The sequence below is a fragment of the Alnus glutinosa genome, chromosome 11 (assembly GCF_958979055.1).
Source record: "Alnus glutinosa chromosome 11, dhAlnGlut1.1, whole genome shotgun sequence".
In the NCBI taxonomy this organism is placed as follows: domain Eukaryota; kingdom Viridiplantae; phylum Streptophyta; class Magnoliopsida; order Fagales; family Betulaceae; genus Alnus; species Alnus glutinosa.
Window position 1 is genome coordinate 8,468,886 of NC_084896.1, and position 23,566 is coordinate 8,492,451.

The window sequence follows — 23,566 nt, forward strand, 5'->3', positions numbered from 1 at the left end:
TAAGAAAATGCTATAAATCACACTTTTGCCCCACGTTTATCCGAATTTGCTAATGTAACATTGTCAATCAACTGTTGTTAAAAAAATAGTCGAGGGCTAATTGACAATATCACATCAGCAAAATGGAATAAAGGTGTGGTATATAAGTAACATTACTATTTCCCATTAGGAAATAGTAATGTTATACCTGCCACATGTATCTCACTTTTTGATCTCATTATGCTAATTTCATAGGTTTGGGAGCCATTGAATTATTATTTATTTAACAATAGTTGATCCAATAACTATTAGACCCTACTATGTTATCATAGTGAGATAAAAGTGTGATAAAGGTGTTTTGTACTACATTTTTATTCCTCAATTGTCTCACAGTACTTACATGACAGTCCTAACAAACCCATGGATCCAAAGGTTGGTGAAACTGCCGTGTCAACATTGTGGGAGGTAGCTGTGATGAAGCAAAGGGCATTAAAGAAAACCATGATCAAGCCATTGGCTATTTCCAAGAAACATCAATCTAGTATGTTAATTGAAGGTAGATTTTGTAATTTAATTCCCAAATTATATTTTGATTAATTAAGTTTATACTTTCAACCAAAATTTGGAGAAGATGCAAACCGAAAATATAAACCAAAGTTTCATTAGGTGCTTGGATAATGATGTATCCAAACCAAGAACCAATATAAAATTGATTGACATTTTTATGTTTCCTTGAAAAAGTTATCATCTCCCCCACTTGCTTCGGCATAAAATTATTTCTTTTTCTTTTTTTTAATATATATATATATATATATATATATATATATTTGGCCCGGCGTAAAATATTGGTCAATTTGAAAATGTTTTCAGTTGACCAAATAAAATAATCTTCATGATGCATAAAATGGTTTACGCTTTTCATATGCATAAATCATTTTTTGCCACTCTCTTATATTTTCAGGCATACAACTGTGGAAGTGTAATACCCCCAAAATTCATAATTTTTAAGTATCTATAATTTTGAATTTCCATAGTAATGTTAACTCAATAAATCTATTAATGAAAACAGACTGCCCTATCAAATTACATAATAATAATAATAATTTTGTTTAAAATAAACCATTATCGAATGTTTGATGGGCCCTTAGAAAGTTCGATATGGACCCCCTCGAAAGATTGAAGCATCTTCGGAACGTTTGATATGGACCACTTATGCTCGTGTTAAGAACAATACATCGAAAGTTCAAAGCATCTTCAAAAAGTTCGATGTGGACCACTTATGCGCGTGTTCAGAACAACACATTGAAAGTTCGAAACATCTTTGGAAAGTTCGATGCGGACACATTCTTATTTTTCAAAACAATACATCAAACGTCTGATCCTACCTGAAAAGCAATTTTAACATACTACCCACCTCATTTGGCCTTGTCCCCACTAAACTGATCTATATAAACTACCACCACGTCCTTCAAATGCTTCACACCCCTTATGCATATTTGCTACCTTATTTCTTGAGTAAGAGAGAATATATGATATTGGTGTTATCCAGCTTCCTTGAGGTAAACACTGAACTTTAAACTATTTTTCATGCTATTAGTAACCTAACCACGTGTTGTAATGAACCTTTAACATACCATGGCATGTTTATAATTAATATCTCTTGAAAATGAATGTTTTCCTGAAAAACTAGGAGCTTAGACTTATTTTTCATAAGATCTCACGTTGGCATGCTTTAACATATTGTATTTAAGCCATTTTAAGTTATGTTTCTAAAAGAAAATAGTTTGAGTTTGAGTTTCAGGTTTTTCATGCATTCTGGTACTTCTCGAAAGTTCGTTATACTAGACCAAATGTTCGATCCTTGTGATGATCGAACGATCGACCCTGATATCGAATGTTTGACAGTGACCAGAAAATGTTAATTAGGGCCTTAATGATATATTAGAGTTCTTAAGTTGTATTTAGGGTTTCTACGTGCATGAGCTAGGAATCTTAGTTTATTTTGTTTAATGTCTCCAAGGGGTAGCTCAATCAGTTGGAGATCACGCCTCATGAAGCGGAGATCTCTAGTTCGAATCCCCCCTCCCCCCTCCCCCTCATGTGTAGACATGTCAAAAAAAAAAATTATTTTGTTTAATATTATAATATGTTTCGTAGTAGCGGGAATGCAAGATATCTGAGCTTTAGGATGAGCGATTAAGATAAGTAAATATCTACAAATTGATCTCGTTTTAACATGCAATATGTCAGCTGATTGAACACATTTTATTATTCATAATAATATGTTATGAGCTATTGTTTTCCTACTACTTCGTAACAGGTAATATTTATTTTACAATGTAATAAATGAACAATATCAGCATCGTATGATATGGTACACCGGTACATGCAGTAGGATGGCCATGAGCTTACTATACGTGCTTGGCCCTATGGTCAGAAGGTTACTTGGAATGATGTTTTGCCTTGGATTCAATAGTTATTGTGATCGGTGCAACCACGCTTGAGTAGTAGCCACTATAGAAGGAAGTTATTAGTGGTGTGAGCCACCCGAGGTTGGATTCGGTCGGACTGTTATTGATGGACGGTAGCGTATAATATGCGAGGCACCGGTTTTATATTACAGGTCCCTCGGGACAACGACAACTCTACCGATAAGGGTTTACCATAATTATGCTTGTCGTTTATTCAAAATAAATTACTTTTCTATCTGAGCGTAATAACGGGAGTAATACATATCATTTGTGAAAACCCACATTTAAGATTCCAAAGACATGAAATGATGAAACTATTACTAAAGGCTCATTGGATTGCCGATTTTGTAAATATTTGTTTAGTAAGTTGTAGACTTACGAAGTTATTTCTCTTTTTCACTATACAATACATTGGTGTTGTGCAGGACAACAGGTTTCGAAAAGGGTGCAATATAGAGAAATTCACTCGGATGAAGATGCCAAGCGAATAACTCTTATGTCAAGTTTGGGTAATAAAAGTTTGATTGTGATAGAAATGTTTGTTTAGAAACTCTGAGTGTGTTTGATGGTATATGATTATGTGTTGAGAATACCGAACTAAAAATCTCAGATCATGATTTTCGTTTTTGTATGCCATTTTTTACTTTGATATAGTTAAGGACAATTCCTCTAGTCAATTACCAGTTAATTAAACTGAGAGAATTGCCAGTAACCCGCACAGTTAAGTAAATACAATTATCTAATTATGGGGGCGTTATAAGAATTACTTACGGGGCATACTTATTTGAGTAAGTCTTGAGTATGTGACCTCTATAAGAGTCTATTTTACACTGGTTTATTATGGGCAAGGTGGTTGAATTTTTTATTTAGGCATTTTAAGACCGTATACGGCATGACATCGATTTGCATAGTAAATCACGGCACAAAAGTACACAATGTGAAAATCTTTAAACTTTTTTTTTAAATAACTAGAAAAACTAGTTCCAGCATGACTTAATGCCTGATTTGTATTATTTAAATGTTGATTGATAATTGTTGTACTATAATTGATATTATTCGCATAAGCCAAATGCTATAAAGTATTTTTACTTGAAAATATTTTTCAACCAAAAAAAAAAAATATTACGCTAAAATAAACGAGAAAAAAAAAAAGTTAAAATCGGATAAAGCTCAGGAGATCCTATCATATTTTCCCTTATTTCTTTAATATCTTCTTAATTTTCATCGTTGATAACGCTTTAAATTATGTTATTTGTCTCATGACATTGACCTCCTCACCATCTCGAGACAACTATATATTTCTTTCAATATAAATATGGCAAATAATAATTACTCTTATATACATTTTGATTTCTATCACTTTATCTCTGTGTTCTGATTGTAATCTAATATTTAACACTTTCCAATTTCATGTATAAAATATCATTCATAACTTTAGCTTATGACGAAGCTCTGGTGGATTAAGAGGTATTAATACTTCATCTACTTCTTAGAATGGCCAAATAATAAGCCTTAAATCCCATCTCATCTGCTAATGTTATGCATGTTTTTGGATTTAATCCAAAGCACAATGAAACATCATTAATTTTTCAGGTCAACTTTGTTATTAATCTTTTAGCTTGACCAGTAAAAATTTATGTGCAAATTAATAACCATGTAAATAATAATAATAACTTAAACTGGTAGAATATGATATTAGAACTTATAGAAATGTTATATATTACATTTTTATTCTACAAGTATTCAATAATGCTAACGTGGATCACTGTTGATTTTTTTAATTATTTTTTTTGTTAACAATGATTGATTTAAGAGTTAATTGGGTGGAAGAATTGTAGAACAAAAATATAGTTTTTAGTATTCCTCTAGAGCTTATCGACATGGGAAATTCTATGCAATCCAATTTTTTTTTTTTTTTTTTTTTCAAAATTTGGTTCCCAAATGATGTGTTACAATTTTATCTGATCTATCATTTTGAGAAATGTCTCATAATTTCATGAGATTGTGACACATCATTTGGGAACAAAATTTTGGAAGAAAATTTTGGGAAGTCTAGCATTTCTCTGTAGACATTATTAGGTTTTTTTTTTTTAGTAATGTTAGAAATCATATTTTTATCACACATTGTTCACGTGATAGCTACAACCAACTCTTTAATCAATCATTGTTAAAAAAATAAAAATGCGAGAATATGTTGAAACTATTATGTCAGCATAGTAAAATAAATTAAATAATTATGTGATAAAAATGTGGGGATTTGATTCTTGCACTACACCATCACAACAAGTGCACAACACCCCCTCACATGAGGGTGAGTCCCGCACATTGGATCTCACCCTCATGTGAGGGAGTGTTGTGTACTTGTTGCGTTGGTGTTGTAAATCTAACATTTTTAAAAAATATGTAATAACATGAATTTTTTAATTTTTTTTTTTCCAAATATAACAAAAAATAAAGAGGGAAATTGCCTATAAAAAGAAAGAAAGAAGATAGGGTGGAGCAGTCATCAACCTGAAGTCGGAGTGGAGTCCTTATTTTGGTGAACCCAATTACCCAAACTAAAAGCCAAAGACCCCCCAACACACTTTCTCTCTCTCTCTCTCTCCGATCCCAGAAACCTCGTTCACAGCTGTACCCACCAAATCCACCAAGCGCCGACAAAAGGCCTTCTCTAATCTATAATTAATTAATCTTAAGATCCAACTCGTTGTTCGAACTCGGTATCAGAGTGCTCAGATCACCGAGTCAAGAAGCGAAATTTCATTTCATGCTCCTCCCGGTGGGGGTATGATAGAGTCACCGGTGGCGGTGGAGGCTAGGGTTTTGGTTCTTCTGAGCAGCCATGGCGACGACGACCACTCAGACTATGCCGACGAGCTGGCGCGAGGGCATGTCCTCTGACAACGTCAAGGGCCTCGTGCTTGCTCTCTCGTCCAGTATTTTCATCGGCGCCAGCTTCATTGTCAAGAAGAAGGGCTTGAAGAAGGCTGGCGCGTCTGGAGTCAGGGCAGGTATCGAAATCTCCGTAACTTTTGGCCCGCTTTTTAGATATCCGTTATTTCGAGGGTGCGCTCAGTAATTTTCTTTTGTTGCTTGTTACTCTTCAGATTTTAGTTTGAATTGTGTGAAAAATGGGAAAATGGGTGAAGCTATCAATGTAATTGGATTGGAAAATACTGTGGTCGTTGTTGCTCATTTTGAAAATAATCTCCGGATTGTTCAATATTTCATTATTACCGGGTGTTTGATTCATTTTTATTAAGTTTTTAGTGGCAATGACAGTAAGTGGTTGAATGGAAAAAAAATTACTGACAATCGAGAAAATCCTGTTTGATGGACTCTGAGATGGGTTGATGTGACATATAAGAAGCCTGTGTTTGAAAAATTGTGATTTTTCATAGTTTTGATTGCTACCTTTGGGAATATGTGGACTTGGATCTACTAAATATCATAAATGAGTTGGACTATTACCAAAGTGAAAATCTATTTAGTAGAGTTTTTTAACATAAGAATTTATAATCGATAGTACAGTCGACTCCGTGGACTATAATTGGAAAGGGATAGGGAACTCCTTGACCTATTGATGTGCTTAAAATAGAATTTTATAATTTGCGAGGCATCCCTTTTCTCTCTCTCTCTCTTCTTCTTCTTCTTCTTCTTCCCTTTTTTTTTTTTTTTTTTTTTTTTTTTTTTTTTTTTTCATTTTTTGCCGATACCCAGTTGTGTGTTCGGTAAATGGAATTGCAAATTGAATTTTTAAAATTTAAGCAGGTCCTCGTACCCATGTTGGACGAACCAGTAACCTAATTTAGTATTGTGTTTTTATTATATGATCACTGTGTGGATGTGCATTGATACATGTAATAGAACAGTATTGAGGGTTGGGGACTCTTGCTACTCTTGTTGAGTGACAAGTTTGGGAAAGTTGATTCCAATTTTCTTTTTCATGCGTGCATGGCCTGAATGCTTGTATTTTGCTCTACATGAATTGATGGTGTATCTTTTAGACTACTTTTTATATTACCCTTTTCATAGCAGTTGCCATGTACTCGCGTCTGTCTTTAATATACTCTGGTGCTAGTGGGATGCATGTTGCCTTATATAGTTTGTGCATGCTCTTGTGTACTTTGGATATATTTTTGAGGGTAATGTTGTATGTAGCAGATTTTCTTGAAATTAAGGTTTGATGTTTTCCACAGGTGTTGGAGGCTATTCTTACTTATATGAGCCACTATGGTGGGTGGGCATGATAACAAGTGAGTTTATGTGATTCCCTTTGGTTATTGATCAATGACTAGATTTACTATTCAACTTCCCCTTTCATTATGATGGGAACTAACAGAAAATAGATTGTTACCCATAATAAAAGCAAGGTATTGTGCGTTCAATCCGCTGGCTCGACTCTATATATCCTTGCAAACAATGTATTGTGTACCTAAAGACTTTAGTTTATAAGTACCGACTCAAAATGATACAAGCATCCACAACATGCTATGTCTAAGTTTTTTTTTTTTTTTGATAAGTAAGAAAAACACATGCTATGTCTAAGTTCGTTGACCCCTTTTAGCTGCTGGAGCAGTGGTGACAGACATGAGGGTGAAAACCAAATTTTAAGAACAGGGTTGAAGATAAAATCCTCCAAGGAATATTGAAGAATATGGAGAAAAGAAGTGACTTCCTTGTGTTTAGTATGTCTGAGTAGCTTCTACTGCAAATCCTTACAAAATAATGAAAGTGAGCTTAAAGGTTCCATTGTATAATCAATGACATTAGGAGCATATATAATGTCTCCCTCGTTTCTTTTTTCCTTTCTGTAAATAGATGTGAAAAGAGAGATGTGTTATCACTAAGAAATGGATAGTTGCCTTTGGTTCTCTTTATGTATTGTTACTTATCAAAAATATATTGTTAATCATTTAATCCTATTATTTATTTATTTTTTTTTAAAAAAAAGAGGAGTTTCCAAAGTGTCTGTCCGTATCTCATGACACCGAAATATGCTAAATGTACATTGCTAAACCGATTCTGAAATCCATGGCTGGTTTACGTGGCCTTTTCTGGCAGTATTTGTGAGAGTTTCTTTTCATCCTGTCTGAAACACATTTTTATGTGTTCTAACTTTGTCCAACAAGGGCAATGGGGTTGGATTGCATGATTTATGTGTAAGCTCATTTGTGTATAAGTCTGATTCAAGCTGCATACTCAACTAAGTTCAAGTTTCTTGGTTGCACCTGATTAGATAAATCCAAATGTGTTTTGATGAGGTTCAAGCTGCATTACCTGGTTTTTCATGCATACATTTGAGGGGTTTCGACATTATTCACTTCCTTTGTTTATAATGTGTAGTTTTGCATATTGATGATTGGTCGGGCTGATTGAAGCATGTAAAGGTCATTTATCAAAAGAAAAATAAAAGATGAGCAAATTGTAGAGGTAGAGCATGTAGTTATCATTGTTATAGTATTAGTTACCAATCATAACTGGATTAACTTGATTGCCTAGGTCTTTCAACCTTGGTAATCTCCCTTTAGCATGAGAGAAAGGCCTTGTGGAGAGTCATCGTGGATTTTAAATATGGAAGCTCGTGGGTAGGTGGTGTTCAAATGAGGTTCATGAGTCGTATGGGGTGGGGTTATGGAAAAATATTTGGAGGCTTGGGGGGTGTTTTCTATTTGTACTTGATTTGAAGTGGGTGATGTCTCCAAGATTAGATTTTGCTATGACATGTGGTGTGGGGATTAGATTCTTGAGGAAGCTTTCCCGAATTTGTATAGTATTGCTTGCGTTAAGGATGCTTCTGTGGTGGATCACTTGGAGTTGTCTAATGACTCTCATTAGTAGAATTTAAGCTTTATCAGAGCAGCATGTGATTGGGAGGTGGATGTTTTTTTTTTTTTTTTTTTTTTCAATTTGTTGTACCCTTTTAGATTGAGACGAGGAGGTGGAGATAAGTTTTGCTGGGCCCCTTCCAAGAGAGGGTTGTTCGATCTACAATGTCCTTGTTTCCCATGATAGTACTTATTTCCCTTGAAAAAGTATTTAGCGGAATAAGGTCCCTATGAGAGTGACATTTTTCGCTTGGTCCACCGCCCTAGAGAAGATCCTCACCATAGATAACCTAAGGAAGCGACATGTCTTAGTGGTTGATTGGTGTTGTGTGTTTGAAAGGAGTGGGATGTCTGTGGATCATCTTTTACTCCATTGTGAGATTGCTATGGCCTTATGGAATGCTTTCTTCAGCTGTATTGGGTTAGCTTGGGTTATACCAAGACGAGTGGTAGACTTTTTTGCTTGTTGGAGAGGGAAGTGTGGCAGCCTTCAAAGTGCAGCAGTGTGGAAGATGGTTCCGTCTTCCCTAATGTGGTGTTTTTGGAGGGAAAGATATGATAGAAGTTTTGAAAACCGCGGGAGGATGGTGGTGGAACTAAAGTCTTCATTCTTCAATACTCTTTACCACTGGACAACTGCATTGGACAATATTAATTTGCCTATGTTTCTTGATTTTCTTTCTCGTTTGGACTGGGTGTATCTCTTGTATACTTTTTGTGTGCTTGGATTACGCCTTTGCGCTTTTTTAATAATATTTTGGTTACTTATATATTAAAAAAAAGCTATGATGAAGTGTGATTGGTTTCGAACCCTAAATTAATGAAAAAATGAGACAAGAAAACCTTTAATTTTGATTCTGTTGCAACCAAATATGTTGTAAAAGCTACAAAATCGTCTTTTCTTAGGTAATTTGAGGTTTGGAAATCGTGTGATAATCAATAAGTTCCCAGTAGAGAGTCGGATGCCTTGGGCTCAAATTGGTGTGCCACAGAAACGCATTCCTTTCGAAAATTTGCTTTGTCTCCCCCTGACAACAACTAAAAGGTTTATACAAACTTCTATTGTAATGCTTCTTTTTAGGTCTTGTTTATATTCTAGAATTGCTTGTGATAACTTTAGATGTAGTAACCAAACTGTTTCAAATTTCAATGGGAAGACATTGTGAATCACAAAAGGGTTTATTAATATTTTTTAATTGGATTATGATGATAGTTTTCTTCATTAGACATCTGTGTATTCATTTCTAGAAACTAATCATAAAAGATATCTTAGAAAATTATTTTTCATTTAAGTTGGTGAAGGATCCCGTGGCTTGAGATAAGGGACCCTCTGTCTCCGTTACTGTTTGTCATTGTGATGAAGGCTTTGGGGCAAGATGATCTCTACTGTAGTGAGTGAGGATTTGTTGTTTGTCTTTTTGTGGGGACTCAAAATGTTGGTGGGATTGATATCTCTCATTTTCTGTTTCCAGATGACACTTTAATTTTCTATGTGGCGGACCCAGATCATCTCTGTCATTTGCGTTGTTTGTTCTTATGTTTTGAAGCTGTTTCGAGCTTGAAGATCAAATTTGGCTAAGTTAGAATTGGTTCTTGTGGGTAATGTCAATGATGTAGAAGGTTTGGCTAGGATCTTGGGGTGCAAGGTCTCTTCTTTGCCTATAAATTACCTAGGTCTTCCCTTGGATGCCTTTTTTAAAGCCAAATCTATTTGGGATGTCATTATTGAGAAGGCTGGGCATCGTTTGGCTGGCTGGAAGCGGTTGTAGTTGTCTAAAAGGGGGAGGATTACATTGTTCAAGCGCACTTTGTCTAATTTGCCTACCTATTTGATGTCTTTGTTTTCCCTGCCGGCTAGTGTTGCCAATTGAATTGGGGATTTACATCAGGATTTCTTGTGAGGAGTTGTGGATGAAGATGTCAAATTCCACTTGGTAAGCTGGTCCAAGGTGTATTCCCTGATCAATGAAGAGGGTTTGGGGGTTCAAAATTTGTTCATGTTCAATTGAGCCCTTCTAGGGAAGTCGTTATGGCGTTAAGCCCTTCTGGGGAAGTCGTTATGGCGTTAAGCCCTTCTGGGGAAGTCGTTATGGCGTTACGCCCTTCTGGGGAAGTTGTTATGGTGTTACGCTTATGAGAAAGAGGCTCTTGGAGAATGGTATTGGATGTTAAATATGGTAGTCGATGGGGTGGGTTGTGCTCTAATGGAGTCATTGGGTCATATGGGTTTGGTCTCTGGAAATTCATTAGGAGGGGTTTGGAGGAGTTTTCTAGATATGCTAGATTTGAGGTGGGAGATGGCTCCATGATTAGTTTTTGGCATGATGTGTGGTGTGGGGAACAACTCTTTAAGGTAGGGTTTTCGAAGTTGTATAACATGCTTGCCTTAAGGATGCTTCTGTGGCAAATCACTTTTAGTTCTCTAATGGCTCTGTTCAGTGGAACATTAATTTTGTTAGAGCGGCACATGATTGGGAGTTGGAATTCTTTTCCTCATTTTTTGATCAGTTGTATTCCATCAAATTGGAACAGGATGGCATGGACAAGCTTCGTTGGAACCTCTCTAAGAGAGGGTTGTTTGATGTTAAAATGTTCTATAATGTCTTAATCCCCCATGTTAGTACTTCCCGTGGAGGTGTGTTTGGCGGAGTAAGGCCCCTATGAGAGTGGCTTTCTTCACTTGGTCGGCCGCTTTGGGTAAGATCTTCACTTTGGACACATAAGAAAGTGGAATATTATTGTAGTAGGTTGGTGCTGCATGTGTAGGAAGAGTAGGAAGACCTTTGGCCACTTCCTACTCCATTGTGAGATAGCCAATGCCTAATGGACCTTGATTTTCGGTTTAGTGTGGGTCATACCTCGTTGAGTGTGTGATCTCCTCACTTGTTGAAAAGGGCAGTTTGGTAGTTCTCAAAGTAAAGTTATTTGGAAGATAATTCCGCTCTAGATGATGTGGTGTATTTGGAGAGAAAGAAATTACTGGAGCTTTGAAGATAGTGAGAGGATGGTGGCTGAGCTAAAGGCCTTATTTTTCTATTTCCTTTTCCAATCATATGATTGTTTTCATATTTCTAGTTTTCATGACTTTTTTGACCTTTTTTCTTTTTTTATAGCTTGATGTTTCTCTTTTATACTTTATGTGTACTTGGGTGTTCCCTTTGTTTTTAATGAAATTGTTTACTTATAAGAAAGAAGTTTATGATTTTAGTTAAGAATTTCTCATGGGAAATTGCCACAACAGTGATCGTTGGCGAAATTGCTAATTTTGCGGCTTATGCATTTGCGCCAGCTATACTGGTCACTCCTCTTGGAGCTCTCAGCATTATTATCAGGCATGATAAATTTTTTTTCTCTATAAATAGTCTAATTCTTCAGTGCTGAGTGCTGACTATCATGCTGTCTTGCAGTGCTGCACTTGCACATGTTATTTTACGGGAGAAGCTTCATATTTTTGGAATTCTTGGTTGTGTTCTATGCGTTGTGGGTTCTACGACAATTGTTCTACATGCTCCCCAAGAACGTGAGATTGAATCTGTGACAGAAGTTTGGGATCTTGCTATGGAGCCAGGTAATCAAATTTTTTTTTTATTATTTTTAATTGATTAAATCATTCTAGGCTTTTCATGTTCATATATTCTTTGACTCTTTCCTTTGGTAAAATTTGAATCTGATTTTTTTTTTTCCAGCTTTCCTCATGTATGCAGCTTTTGTCATAGGAGCTGCATTTATACTTATATACTACTTTATCCCACAATACGGGCAGACCCATATAATGGTTTACATTGGAGTTTGTTCCATTGTAGGTTCTTTGTCGGTATGTATCAATATTTAACTGTGAACTCTTTATGTAGTTTGCTTTTCCCAAGTCATATCTTCTAAGTATTTTAAACATAAGGTGCTCTTTGACAGGTCATGAGTGTCAAAGCACTTGGAATTGCTTTGAAGTTGACATTGTCGGGAATGAATCAACTGATTTATCCCCAAACTTGGGCATTCACTTTAGTTGTAGTTACTTGTGTTCTTACCCAAATGAATTATTTAAATAAGGTAATAATTATCTCTTTTCTGCCCTTGCCTTTTGTCTTCTTTCTTATTCATTTATTTCAGTAGTTTTTGTTTTCCCAATTTTCATCTTCTTTAGTACCAAATTTTACTTGGAAATTGCTTATTTAAACTTATCGTTTCATTAGGGCTTATGAGTGGAGTATATTACTATATTCCCATTAAACTAATGCCTTTTTCAAAGCTGGCAAACATGTATCCTATAATATCTGGTTGCTGCGGGAATAAGGAAATGAAGTGAAATGGGTAAGTTAAAATCCATCTCATTTTGAAGCTCGTGAGGGGCTATGTTTCTTGAGTCATAAAGACTTGATGTAATAAAACATTGGAACACAAATTATTATTATTATTATTATTATTTTGATAAGTACATCAGAACACAAATTATATTCCCATAACATGCAATTTTGGGTCCTTGTCAAAGATAAGCAGTCATCTCCAATGCTCACAAGGGACATGCCTGCGGCAACTCACAATTTTCTACATTTGGACTGTCAACCAAGTAATCTTATTCATCAACTGGCCTGATGGTGATGGTGACCATTGGCCTTGATTGGGGAATTCTTTGGAAAATGGATTTTAATATTGGATGGAGGTGGTGTTGGTGAAATGTGTCTCTATGTCTTTCTTAATGTTATCTTTCAGGGGGCTTCATGAGGTTTTCCAAGAACTTGACTGATTCTGGAGGGATGATACTCACTCAACTCACTGTTAGGAGTTTCTTGCTAAATGTGGGTTAAAAAGAATAAAGGTTCAGGTTGGGTAAAGGAATTTTTTATTATTGTAAGAGATCCAAAAGGGGATTTCAGTCATTTTAGGATGCCATGATGCAAAATAAGGGTGCGGGTGAAGTTTGATTTAAGAGGATTGTTTGGACGAGGCCAAGGTAAAGTATGGAGAATTAGATACTTGTAAGTTGTTAGTGATGGATAGGGTTACTTTGCATAATATAGTTTGGAAACTTGGGGAGAGCAAAATAGATTATTGAGTTTGATTAAACTGGTACTATAAGTGATTTGGCAGAACGTGGACATTTGGAATTGAATAGATTGTGATGATTTTGGGCGCATGGATCTCTTTGATAACGATGTCATGGAGGGTGATAATATCTTTCTCATGCACATGTGCCGACCTTTGCATTTTTGGTTGAATCTTTAGTGTGATACGATTCCTCATTTGTTTGTATTAACTCAAGGGGGTTTCTCTTTGGCTGCACATTGTATGCAGGTTTGGTATTCAGGGTATATTTGTCCTCATTTATGAAATTGCAACTTGCAGGTTTTGGAATTTGGTTTGGTGGAGTCTATTAGTGTACAACTATATGCGTATGATGGGCCAGTCAGATCAGAGCCACCCCCCTTCACTGAGGGGACCACATGGCTACTCTTTTTTTCTTTTTAATTTTTTTTTATAAGTAAGACTCTACATATGTTTGGGTTTTCTGAAAATAAGCAGGTGTAAACATTTTCTCAAATGTGGACTTCGCCAGAATACACTTCTAAAAACACTTCTCACCTTTGCGTCATATTAAAACACTTTTTCAAATAAAAAACACAAAAAAACTTACGCAAATACATTAACAAACACAACCTATAGTATTTTATGGGGTGCAGAAGCTTCTGTTGAGGTCATTATTTTCCAATTTATCTCTTGCGGGTCTAGGCTAAAATAATGTTAGAAATCATTAGTCAGTTGAGTGGGTCGGAAGCCAGAAAGACTCGTAACTAAAATTCTTGAATGCTACCATATATTTCTCTTCATATGGACATTGAAAAGTTATTTTATTTACTCTTTTGGTCCCCTGTTGTTTGATAGTTACTGTTTTATAATCATTCATCTGATTTTTTTTCTTCTTTGTTTGATGCAGGCTCTTGATACTTTTAATACGGCCGTTGTATCTCCCATATACTATGTTATGTTCACATCACTTACTATTTTGGCTAGTGTCATCATGTTTAAGGTATATTCTTCTTCTGATCAGTGTTATCTGAACACTTGCTTTTATTTTTCACTTTATCTAAATGATCTGATCAGTTCATCCTATTAAAAATGTCTAATGTGAAAGCCCCTGTATTATGTGGGCATCCATTGGTATTGGTCGTTGTTCAAAACCTAAAATTTGAAACTAGTCCCTTAAATATTTCTTTCAGTTTTTATTTTATTTTATTATTATTTTTTTATATTATGAAAAATCATAACATTGGTCATCAGATACATGAGCTGAGTTGTAAAAATTAAGTTTAAGTGAATATGTGAAGGGAGAGAACATAGGCTGTTTAGAATGTTGTGTTCACTCTCATACTCGCCCTCTAATAACTTTTAGGATTAATGAAAACGACAATCCAGAGAAGAAAAGGTCTGCAAATGAGGAAGTATTCCATATGGCCTTTTATTCAAGATATGCAATTGGGCTTTGGTTCATACCAATTTTCTAATAGGCATGTCATAGACCATTGTTATTTCCTATGAATGAGTCCATTCAACTTTAAAATCAGTGCTAAATTCCTGATTTTTGTTTGATAGTTACGGGTATCGGAAATTTGTCCTTCACCGTGATCTTGTTTAATTCCCAATAGTCTACACACATCTGCCATGTTCCATCCCCTTTCTTGACTAGGAGTACCGGTGATGAATAGGGACTGTTGGAGTGCGGATTATGCTCCTTTCCAGCATCTCCTTCACTTGTTCTTCAATCTCCGTTTTCTGAAAAATGGATACCGGTATGCCTTGACACTAACCGGTCCAGCTCCCTTCTGCAGGATGATGCAATGATCGTGGCTGCGTGGTGGGGGCCGCTTCTTGGGTTTTGCAAAAATCACGCCATACTCTTCCAACATTTGCTCCATCTCTTTTTCCTTCTCCTTCCCATTATGTTTCAGTACCCCCTTGCTGTTTTCGGCTTCTTTTGGATAGAGAGACAGGAACTCCCTTGACCTGCCGGACCTATTCTTGATTCCATATAATACTACTTGCTCCATATTCCACATAAATGCATTAATGGGTCCCAAAATCTGTAGTCATTGAGTGCCTAACACAACCCCATAACCTTCCAATTGCAGAATATAAAAATCTACTGTGAAAATTCTGCCTTGCAACTCTACTGGAATTTGAACGCATTGACCTAGACTGCGTATCTTTTCTCCTGAGGCGATGATCATGTCCATCCCTCCCTCCTCTGCAGGTTGCAACTTCAACAAGCGGGCAAGGGCTAAACTCATAAAATTATGAGTGCTGCCCGAATCAATGAGTACTAGAAAAATTGATCGCCCAATCCTCTCATAAATCTTCATGGTTTCGGGTGTGTCCTTCCGATAATGGCATGAAAAGAAATCTTCGGGGTGTCATCCTCCTCATCTTGTGTCATCACGTCCTCGTCTTCATCTTCCCTCAAGTAAGCTTCAATCATGAAAAGCTTTTTGCAACGATACCCTGGACCATACTTCTCATTGCATTTGATACATATACCCTTCTCTTTCCTCTCCTTAAGTTCTTTAGGTGTTAACCTTTTGATGGGAAGAAGTGGCTGACCCGGGTGGTCTCCGGGTCTCTGAAGGCACGTGTTTTTTCAGAGCCATGTTGTGGGCTTCATAGACCCTTGCTAGGCCGATGGCTGAAGTGAGAATAAGGGGTCGTCTAGCAGTCCGCTTTGATTACCTCCTTTAGGCCGCTTACAAAACAACTACTTGCTGACTCTGAGATAAAGTCCCTATCTTTGAGAGTGGGGATTCAAACTTGGCCTGATAATCCCTTATACTTCCTTCTTGCTGCAGTTTGGTTAATTCTCCAAAGGGATCATAGAATTGGGTAGGCCCAAAACGAGCAAATACGCCCTCCTTGAATTCTGGCCAGCCTATTTCTTGCCCTTCCCATAACAGTATTTGAAACCAAAGTTGGGCTTCTCCTTCTAAGTGGAAGGAAGCCAATGCAGCCTTGTCTTCTTTGCCGGTTCCTTGAAATATGAAAAATTGTTCTGCCCTGCAGACCCAATTGGTCGGATCTTCTTCCCCATTGAACCGGGAAAGTCCAACTTAACATGGCGGTGGCCGAAGGTGTGAGACCTTTCTTCCGCCTGGAAATCCTCTCTGTCTCCCATGCGTGCTCTCCCCCGCGAATTCTCTCCTTCTTCACATTGGTTCCTACCTTGGGTGGACAGCTTCTTGAAAACTTCAGTAATCCGAGCCATGAGTTGCTGATGTCTCGGGAGTGCATTGACTACTCCAAGCTTCCCATCCGTCCTTCCATGAGTTGTTGCTGAATTCTTTGCGTGAGGGAGCGTGTCGCCGGCCTCAACTCGAGTGAAAAATCCTGGTAGGTCTTGCTTTTGTTCCGGGAACGGCCTATGATGACTGTTTCACTTTTCTCTCAATTTTTTTTTGGTTTTGTTCGAGGGAAATCGGGCCTCTAGGTTTAACAATTTCTTGTTAAAGAGAGAAACCCTAGCTCTTTTTTTTGATAAGAAACAGGAATTTCATTAAAAAAGTGTAAGGCGCCTCTTAGTACACAGGGAGTAAGCTTTGATACCACTTGATGCAATCAAATAGCACAAGAACAAAGGTAAAAGGACATGGGCTACTTCGAGGGAGCCATGACCTCCATGACACAAAAAGATATTTTAGGTTTTGATAATATTCAGCATGCCTCTGTATTCATTAGGGTTATACTTAAATAGAAGACGGTTAGATCATAAGAGATAACCATTAGGTCTAGCCGTCGTTTACATCATGCAAGAAATCTACTAGGAAAGAACAATACTAGAGGAATTCTATTCCTTGTTAGCTATGACAATTAGGGAAAGAAAATATAGAGATACGACTCCTTATTCACTGCCGGCGCGAGGGCTACGGTACCGCCACGTAGCCCTTCCAATATTCTGTCTGTATCAGAGTGTAGGTGTAGGAGAAAGAAGATTGATGGTATGAAGATAGCCTAAAACCTGGCTGTTGTTGTCTTCGACTGGTTGTTTAAGGAAAAAGGAACTTTGAAAATAACATAAAATGAAAGAAATGCAAGTGAAGAAGTCCATGTATGATATGATTGATGTACATCAATCTAAAATGAAAATTCACATAAATGGTTGTGAGGCTGCATTTGGCCTTAATCTTTCATATGCGAAGTGGTAAACATGATTTGTCATACTCCAAAGCTAGCTGAGTCTTTCCAGACTCTTTATTGTACTTTATCAGATGTAATTTTGCTCCATGTCCCTCTCTCTCTCGCTCTCTCTCTCTCTCATGCACAAACTACTCATTTATTTTTTCCTTGTTTCAATTGCTATTCTTCCTGAGAACAACAGTAATCTTGCTTTTAATTATGTAATGTTAGATTTTAGCTGATGTACAAAGAGTAATTTCTGATTTTTTTTTTCCCCCTGGGGCTTACATTATTGAATCTAGGGACTCATTTGCAATTATCATGTGATGATAACAAAATGATGAGATTGAGTAATTTTAATTTACTTTCAGGACTGGGATAGGCAGAGTCCAACCCAGGTAGTCACAGAAATGTGTGGGTTTGTGACAATCCTTGCGGGGACTTTTCTTCTTCACAAAACGAAGGATATGTCCGATGGTATGCTCTTCTCTCTCTCTCTCTCTCTCTCTATATATATATATATATATATATATATATATATATATATATATATATATATATATATGTATAGCACTTTGTGAACCAACCCTTCATATCAAATGATGATAGGTTACAAGGGTCCCGTAGGAACTCGGTGTGGTTCATGACTTTGAATTAATGGGTGATTTTGTGAAATCGTGCACAGGTTTGTCAACATCTCTGTCGATGCGACTTTCTAAGCACTCAGAAGAGGACGGTGTTAATGGAGCTGAAGGCATCCCTCTTAGGCGGCAGGAATCCTTGAGATCATGATGTATGTATCTTTGCTTTGCCACTCTTAAAAACTTGCGTACTTTTTCTGGGGAGGGATCTTGCTGATGAAACGATCATGTTATTCTTGGATAGAGAAAGAGAGAGAGAGAGAGAGAGAGAAGAGAGAAATGTGAGATTTTTGATTTTTCTTCTTTTCCTTTCTCAACCATGCTTTCAGCTCTTGCATTGTATACGCAATTCTCCCCACTCCATACGAAATGCATTGGCCTTCATAACTTTGTGCTCATTTGTTATATAGTGTATCCTAGTTTTTAATTTTTCCAACGTTCTATGCATGCTTTTCCTCCCAAATTTGAGCTCTCTCTCTCTCTCTCTCTCTCTCTCTCTCTCATGCAGTAAAGCAATAAAAGTAAATTCAAGCAATCTATCACTCAAGGGAAATGCTAAAAATACAATTAGTGTACAACTCCAAGACAGTGTGGGTCCCCTAATGTGTTTTGGAGTTGTGCACTAGTTTTGCACTTGTAGTACATGTATCACGGTCCCTTTCACATAAACTTATGGATGCTTTGATAATAAAAAAAAGGTTGTCAATTTATTCAGAAGTTAAACCGCCAAAAGAAAAAAAAAAAGAAGCACAATCTCCTCTGGAAGCAACTTCCAACGAACGAGGATTTTAACTGAAACAAGAAAAGTAGCCAGAAATTGCGTTGAGAGATTCGGTTTATTTGAGGTAGTTGTTCAGAGGCTAGGGTCTGAAAAGAATTACGAAGGAGACATAAAAAAAACTGCAATAATCTTCCCCTTGATTCTTCTGTTAATTTGGTCTTACAAAAGTTTCATCAAAGGAGGATGCCCCCTCATATAATGTGTTCCTAAAATCTGAATTTTTTGGCGTTAGAAGACATGTTATTTAAAAGATAAATGTAAAATGACCAAGACTTTAGCCATTGCTCTCAGCAATTGGTAACATTGCATTACTTCTTCCATGAGGTCATGGGCTCTTTTTAAGTTCTGACTAGTGACTAATCAGTGAATAAATTCTCTGAAATGGACATATTTAAGAAAGATCATGGCAAATGAAGTAATTTTATTTACGCAAAAATTTGTTTCATAATTTGAGAATAGATGATAGGAGAGAGAATACAGTGAACCCTCTAATAATTCATAGATTTTTGAGGGAAACGCGTCTATTCGATTAATGCTCATCATAACTACAAATTAATGTCTTACATTTAACATTTACGTCATAATTGTGCACAACAGCAGTAGTGGGAGTAATACAAGTAAACTACAAAAAAATCACTTGGACAGACAAAAAAAAAAAAAAAAGAAAAAAAGAAAATGAGTTGAAAATAACTGGTTGCCTCTTTTCTTGAACATGAAAATAATTAAAATTCAGATCGTATGTACAAATAAGCACCAATCAGACATGTAAAAAGTATCCCACTAAAATGATGTACCTTTCAACAGTTAGTAATACTAATCCCCATCTCAAAATTTCTCTAGCATTTTTTGAGATGATGAAATCATGTTATTGTGTTTTCCCCCTCTCTACCAAGCACTGCAATAAGTTTGGAATCGGTTCCTCACCATAAGCCTGTCTGAGAAAGAGAAACTCCAAGAATTGACTAACCACATCCAGTGCCGTGGCTCTGCAGCATTTGCCCAAAAGATGGCATAAACAAAGATCTACACAAGCCATATTTAGTCTAAAATTTTCAGATAATGCCTTTTACTTGGGCTTTTGCTTCAAAAGGTCAGAGACAGATGCACAGTGTGTTGACTTATAATCACATTTCTCGCAGCAGGACTGCAGCAATTCAATAACTTTAAGGCACCTACAGCATTAACACAATGGCATCAAGATTACACAAATTGAGATTTTAACTAATGCTTTAATATCTCAATACATGAAACAACCCATTGGGAAATCTACTGCATGCAGGTTTAGGTGACACTAAGAGGACCAACATCATAAATTGGGTTAGAATAAAAAAAAGTAACTCAAAACTGTTAAAAAAAAATTGGCTAAAGGGAAAAGTGGTACAGATGATAATAAAGCTGGGAGAAAATCAAGTTCCATCAAATTCAAAGCCGCAAATACAGCGCCAATAAGTACTCCCTAAACTTAAGTTATAATTATCACTGCAACTAACCCAATGCTCTTGGTCCTGCGCCCTGCCACTTTTTTGTTTTTTTAAGTAATTCTTGGTCCTACCATTCGATCAAACACTTCAGAAAATGGAAGTAGCAACTCTCTTGAACGGTTGGAAATTGAGAAAGCTGTCCCCCAAAGGAATAGGAGAGGAAGTAAAGTTAAAGAGCATGAATCTATTACCTTTTCGGAAGCTGTTTAATGAAGCATTGGTTGCTAACGATCTTTTTCACGTTTACTTTAATTATAAAAACTACCAAAACGAAGCTAGCCATACTATTTCATGCAGCAAAAAATGCCCCCTAGAATGCTAGACAAGAATTCAAGTTTGAGAATGACCAAATATGCCTAAGTGCCTAACTAGTCCTTGATAGCTTAGGTTGAAAAGGTAATAAGGTCATCAATCCAAAACAACTGCAAAGTTTGTGAAATGCAAACCCCAGATATTGCATGACCTCGGGTTATTAAGTAGAAGCAGTGTCAAAGAAGACAATAGGAGGGTTGCATGAGAATTTTTGAATAAAGTCCATCAATAATGGATGTGTTTGACCCTCACCTCATCATGCATTATTACATACCATGAGAAGACTTCAAATGTGGATAAGGATCCAAATCAGTTAGGGCAAACTACATTTTACCCTCTGGTGGTACAGGACAAGTTTGTAGTTTGGAAAGTTGCACATTACTCACCTAGATCAGCTCTATTATCATCCATAAATTATGCTATTAAATATTACAGTGAAAGTGTGAAACCAACAATCAAAAAATTCATGCAGGTAAGGTGCTACCTTTCATTTTTCTAAATCATAAATTGATAGATGGTTGCTTTTTCTTAAAGCGCATGATCTGCAGATACCAGTTTTGTAGGAAGATTTTGACAAACAGTAACATAATGGACCTCAGGTGGGTAATGTGTCACTTTTCATACCACATGTTTACAAACTGAACTCACCCCATACAACAGGTGGCCAAAGTATCACCTGAGCAATAGCTCCCACTAAGCATGAGCACTAAACAACACTAATTTTAAAGACATGATGGCCGCATATCATTGTTCTGGGCCAAAACTCCAAATATAGGATATGAAGGTAGCCCTCTTAAACTAAACCATATATGAAACTCTCTAATTGCATTACAAATTGAACGCTTGAGCAGAGTGCCTTCCAAAAATGGACAACAGGTTGGAAAGCAGATAAGTTCATTGAAACGCGCCTTAGTTAGAAAACGTTTATTGACCTTTTTGAATTAGGACCTGCTGTATGATGATCTTCTAACTAATAAGCCTTTAAAATTGTTCTTTTCAATATGCAACTTGAGATGTGGTTTCCACTAACTAGAAGATGGAAGCTAAACCCAACCACCCACAAACACACACAATAAAAAAGTAAATTGGAAAGTAGGAAAAATTTTGAAAGAAAAAGAAAAAAGGATAGATATCAAATATGATAGAGTTCATAAGCTACTGTTTCTAAGAGCACTTATAATGATACGAAAAAATGTTCAATTTTTTTAATGTCTTAAACAAATGAATTTTGTTGTTAATTGTATAGTATTCTTTCAAGGAAAAATGTCATGAAAAATGAGCTTCATGTTGAATTGCTTCCATCAAAATTAAGATGGTATGAGTCAGAAATATACCAAGAGAAATATATCCACTGGCTGGATAAAAATTCTTCTTTATGATCCCACTCAAGAAGAAAAAATGATGTCTTCTCTTGTAAATGCCTCGTATAAATGTCATATTGACTTGAGAGACCTTGGTTGGCTAACAACAAATGCAAGATTGCAACCAAGAAAACACCAATATCTTCTCGATCCTCAAGCAAACATTTAGACAAACTAAAGAGGCCAACTGGACGAAAAAGCTAATAAGAGCATCACCGCCTTGTTAGTTTAGCCAGGGCATGTGTACCGGCAATAGCAAACTTCTGCTAAATGGATGTTGTAGCCCTGATGGGATCATCTGACGAGCAGGATAACCCCCTTGGCTATCGGAGCAACTTTACTTCTACCTGGCTACACTTACTTCAACAACTTTTGTCTTAAATTATTCCTTGAGTATCAAAAACATCATATTTGGATGATGCTGATAATTCTAAACAAGTGAAAGTTTGCACCAAGAGCGAAACATCAATTTCCTCCTCGATTTTAGTGGGACTACCAACATTTGATTTAACCTTTATCCGCGATAAACAATAAATTTGCTGATAATTTTTAGTCTCTGGGAAGTAGTAACATCAATCAAATTAAAAAATAATAATAAAACCGGGAAAAAAAAACACAGGAAGGATTCATCATTCAAATCAATATAAAACATCAAAACCTTTCAAAGAAAGTGAATCAGAATAGTTATTGGCTAAATCATCGTAATGAACCAATTAATCATTAAAAAAAAAAAGCAAAAAAAGACAGCTACAAGTTAGGAAAGACGACAACCATGAACCCTAATTATCGAAACATGATAATCGTCAATTCAAAAAGTATTCGATGGATGCTGAGAAAAATCTAGGAAAACATAACAAAGAAAGCAATTCCCCGTCCGTCTAATGAGAAAAGCACAGAGCTATTCGGATCAAAGAGTTGATTTTTCATTTCTAAATAAAACGAAACAGGATAAAACTTAAATAAATTTCTCCGTTATTTTTGTTTTCTTGCATATTATCGGCAACCAAACAGAAGACAATCATGAATATAAATATATAAACACGAATACATGAACATAAAACGTACTTCTGAGAGAGGAAGTTGTTCTTGGAGAGACAGGCTTGGATGTCGCATGCCTCTTTCTTGCACGGCTCTTTGCTCGGTTGTGCCATTCTCTCTCTCTCTCTCTGTCTCTCTCTCCGGATTCTGTTTCAGTTCAGCGAAGCCTAGAAATGGTAAGCTTAACTGGGAACCGACCTTCGCAAAATGCCACGTAATAGTTTCGATTTTTTTTTTTTTTTAAAAAAATAATTATTAAAATGTTATCGTATTAATATTTATTATTTTTAATAATTCAGTATTTATCACTAAAGCATTTATAAGGGTTTTTTTTTTTTGGGGCATATTTTTTCATATAAAAACTAGCTGTATTATTTTATTTTAACAAATTTCATGCCTTATTCATAAAATCAATGATGAGACGGGGGGGTAAATTGCTCACGGATTATATACCATAGACACAATTTGAAATTTCTTCTAACTAAATTTTATTCATGACATCCTTTACTGTCTCTTTGGCT

The 23,566-nt window shown here is 36.2% G+C and overlaps 2 protein-coding genes across 2 annotated transcripts; one reads left to right on the forward strand and one right to left on the reverse strand.

Annotated features, from left to right (window-relative positions):
* The first annotated feature begins 4,963 nt into the window (after positions 1 to 4,963).
* LOC133881626 (probable magnesium transporter NIPA4) lies at positions 4,964 to 18,513 on the forward strand. Its single transcript, XM_062320592.1, has 9 exons — positions 4,964 to 5,461; positions 6,650 to 6,706; positions 11,520 to 11,610; positions 11,686 to 11,846; positions 11,965 to 12,092; positions 12,188 to 12,325; positions 14,208 to 14,300; positions 17,803 to 17,908; positions 18,117 to 18,513. Exons 1-9 carry the CDS (start codon positions 5,293 to 5,295, stop codon positions 18,221 to 18,223), a joined length of 1,050 nt encoding a protein of 349 aa, XP_062176576.1. The 5' UTR covers positions 4,964 to 5,292; the 3' UTR covers positions 18,224 to 18,513.
* Positions 18,514 to 19,590: 1,077 nt separating this feature from the next.
* On the reverse strand, positions 19,591 to 23,263 carry LOC133882273 (uncharacterized). Its single transcript, XM_062321403.1, has 2 exons — positions 23,073 to 23,263; positions 19,591 to 20,025 (listed from the first exon to the last, which is right to left on the reverse strand). Exons 1-2 carry the CDS (start codon positions 23,156 to 23,158, stop codon positions 19,920 to 19,922), a joined length of 192 nt encoding a protein of 63 aa, XP_062177387.1. The 5' UTR covers positions 23,159 to 23,263; the 3' UTR covers positions 19,591 to 19,919.
* Between the last annotated feature and the right edge of the window lie 303 nt (positions 23,264 to 23,566).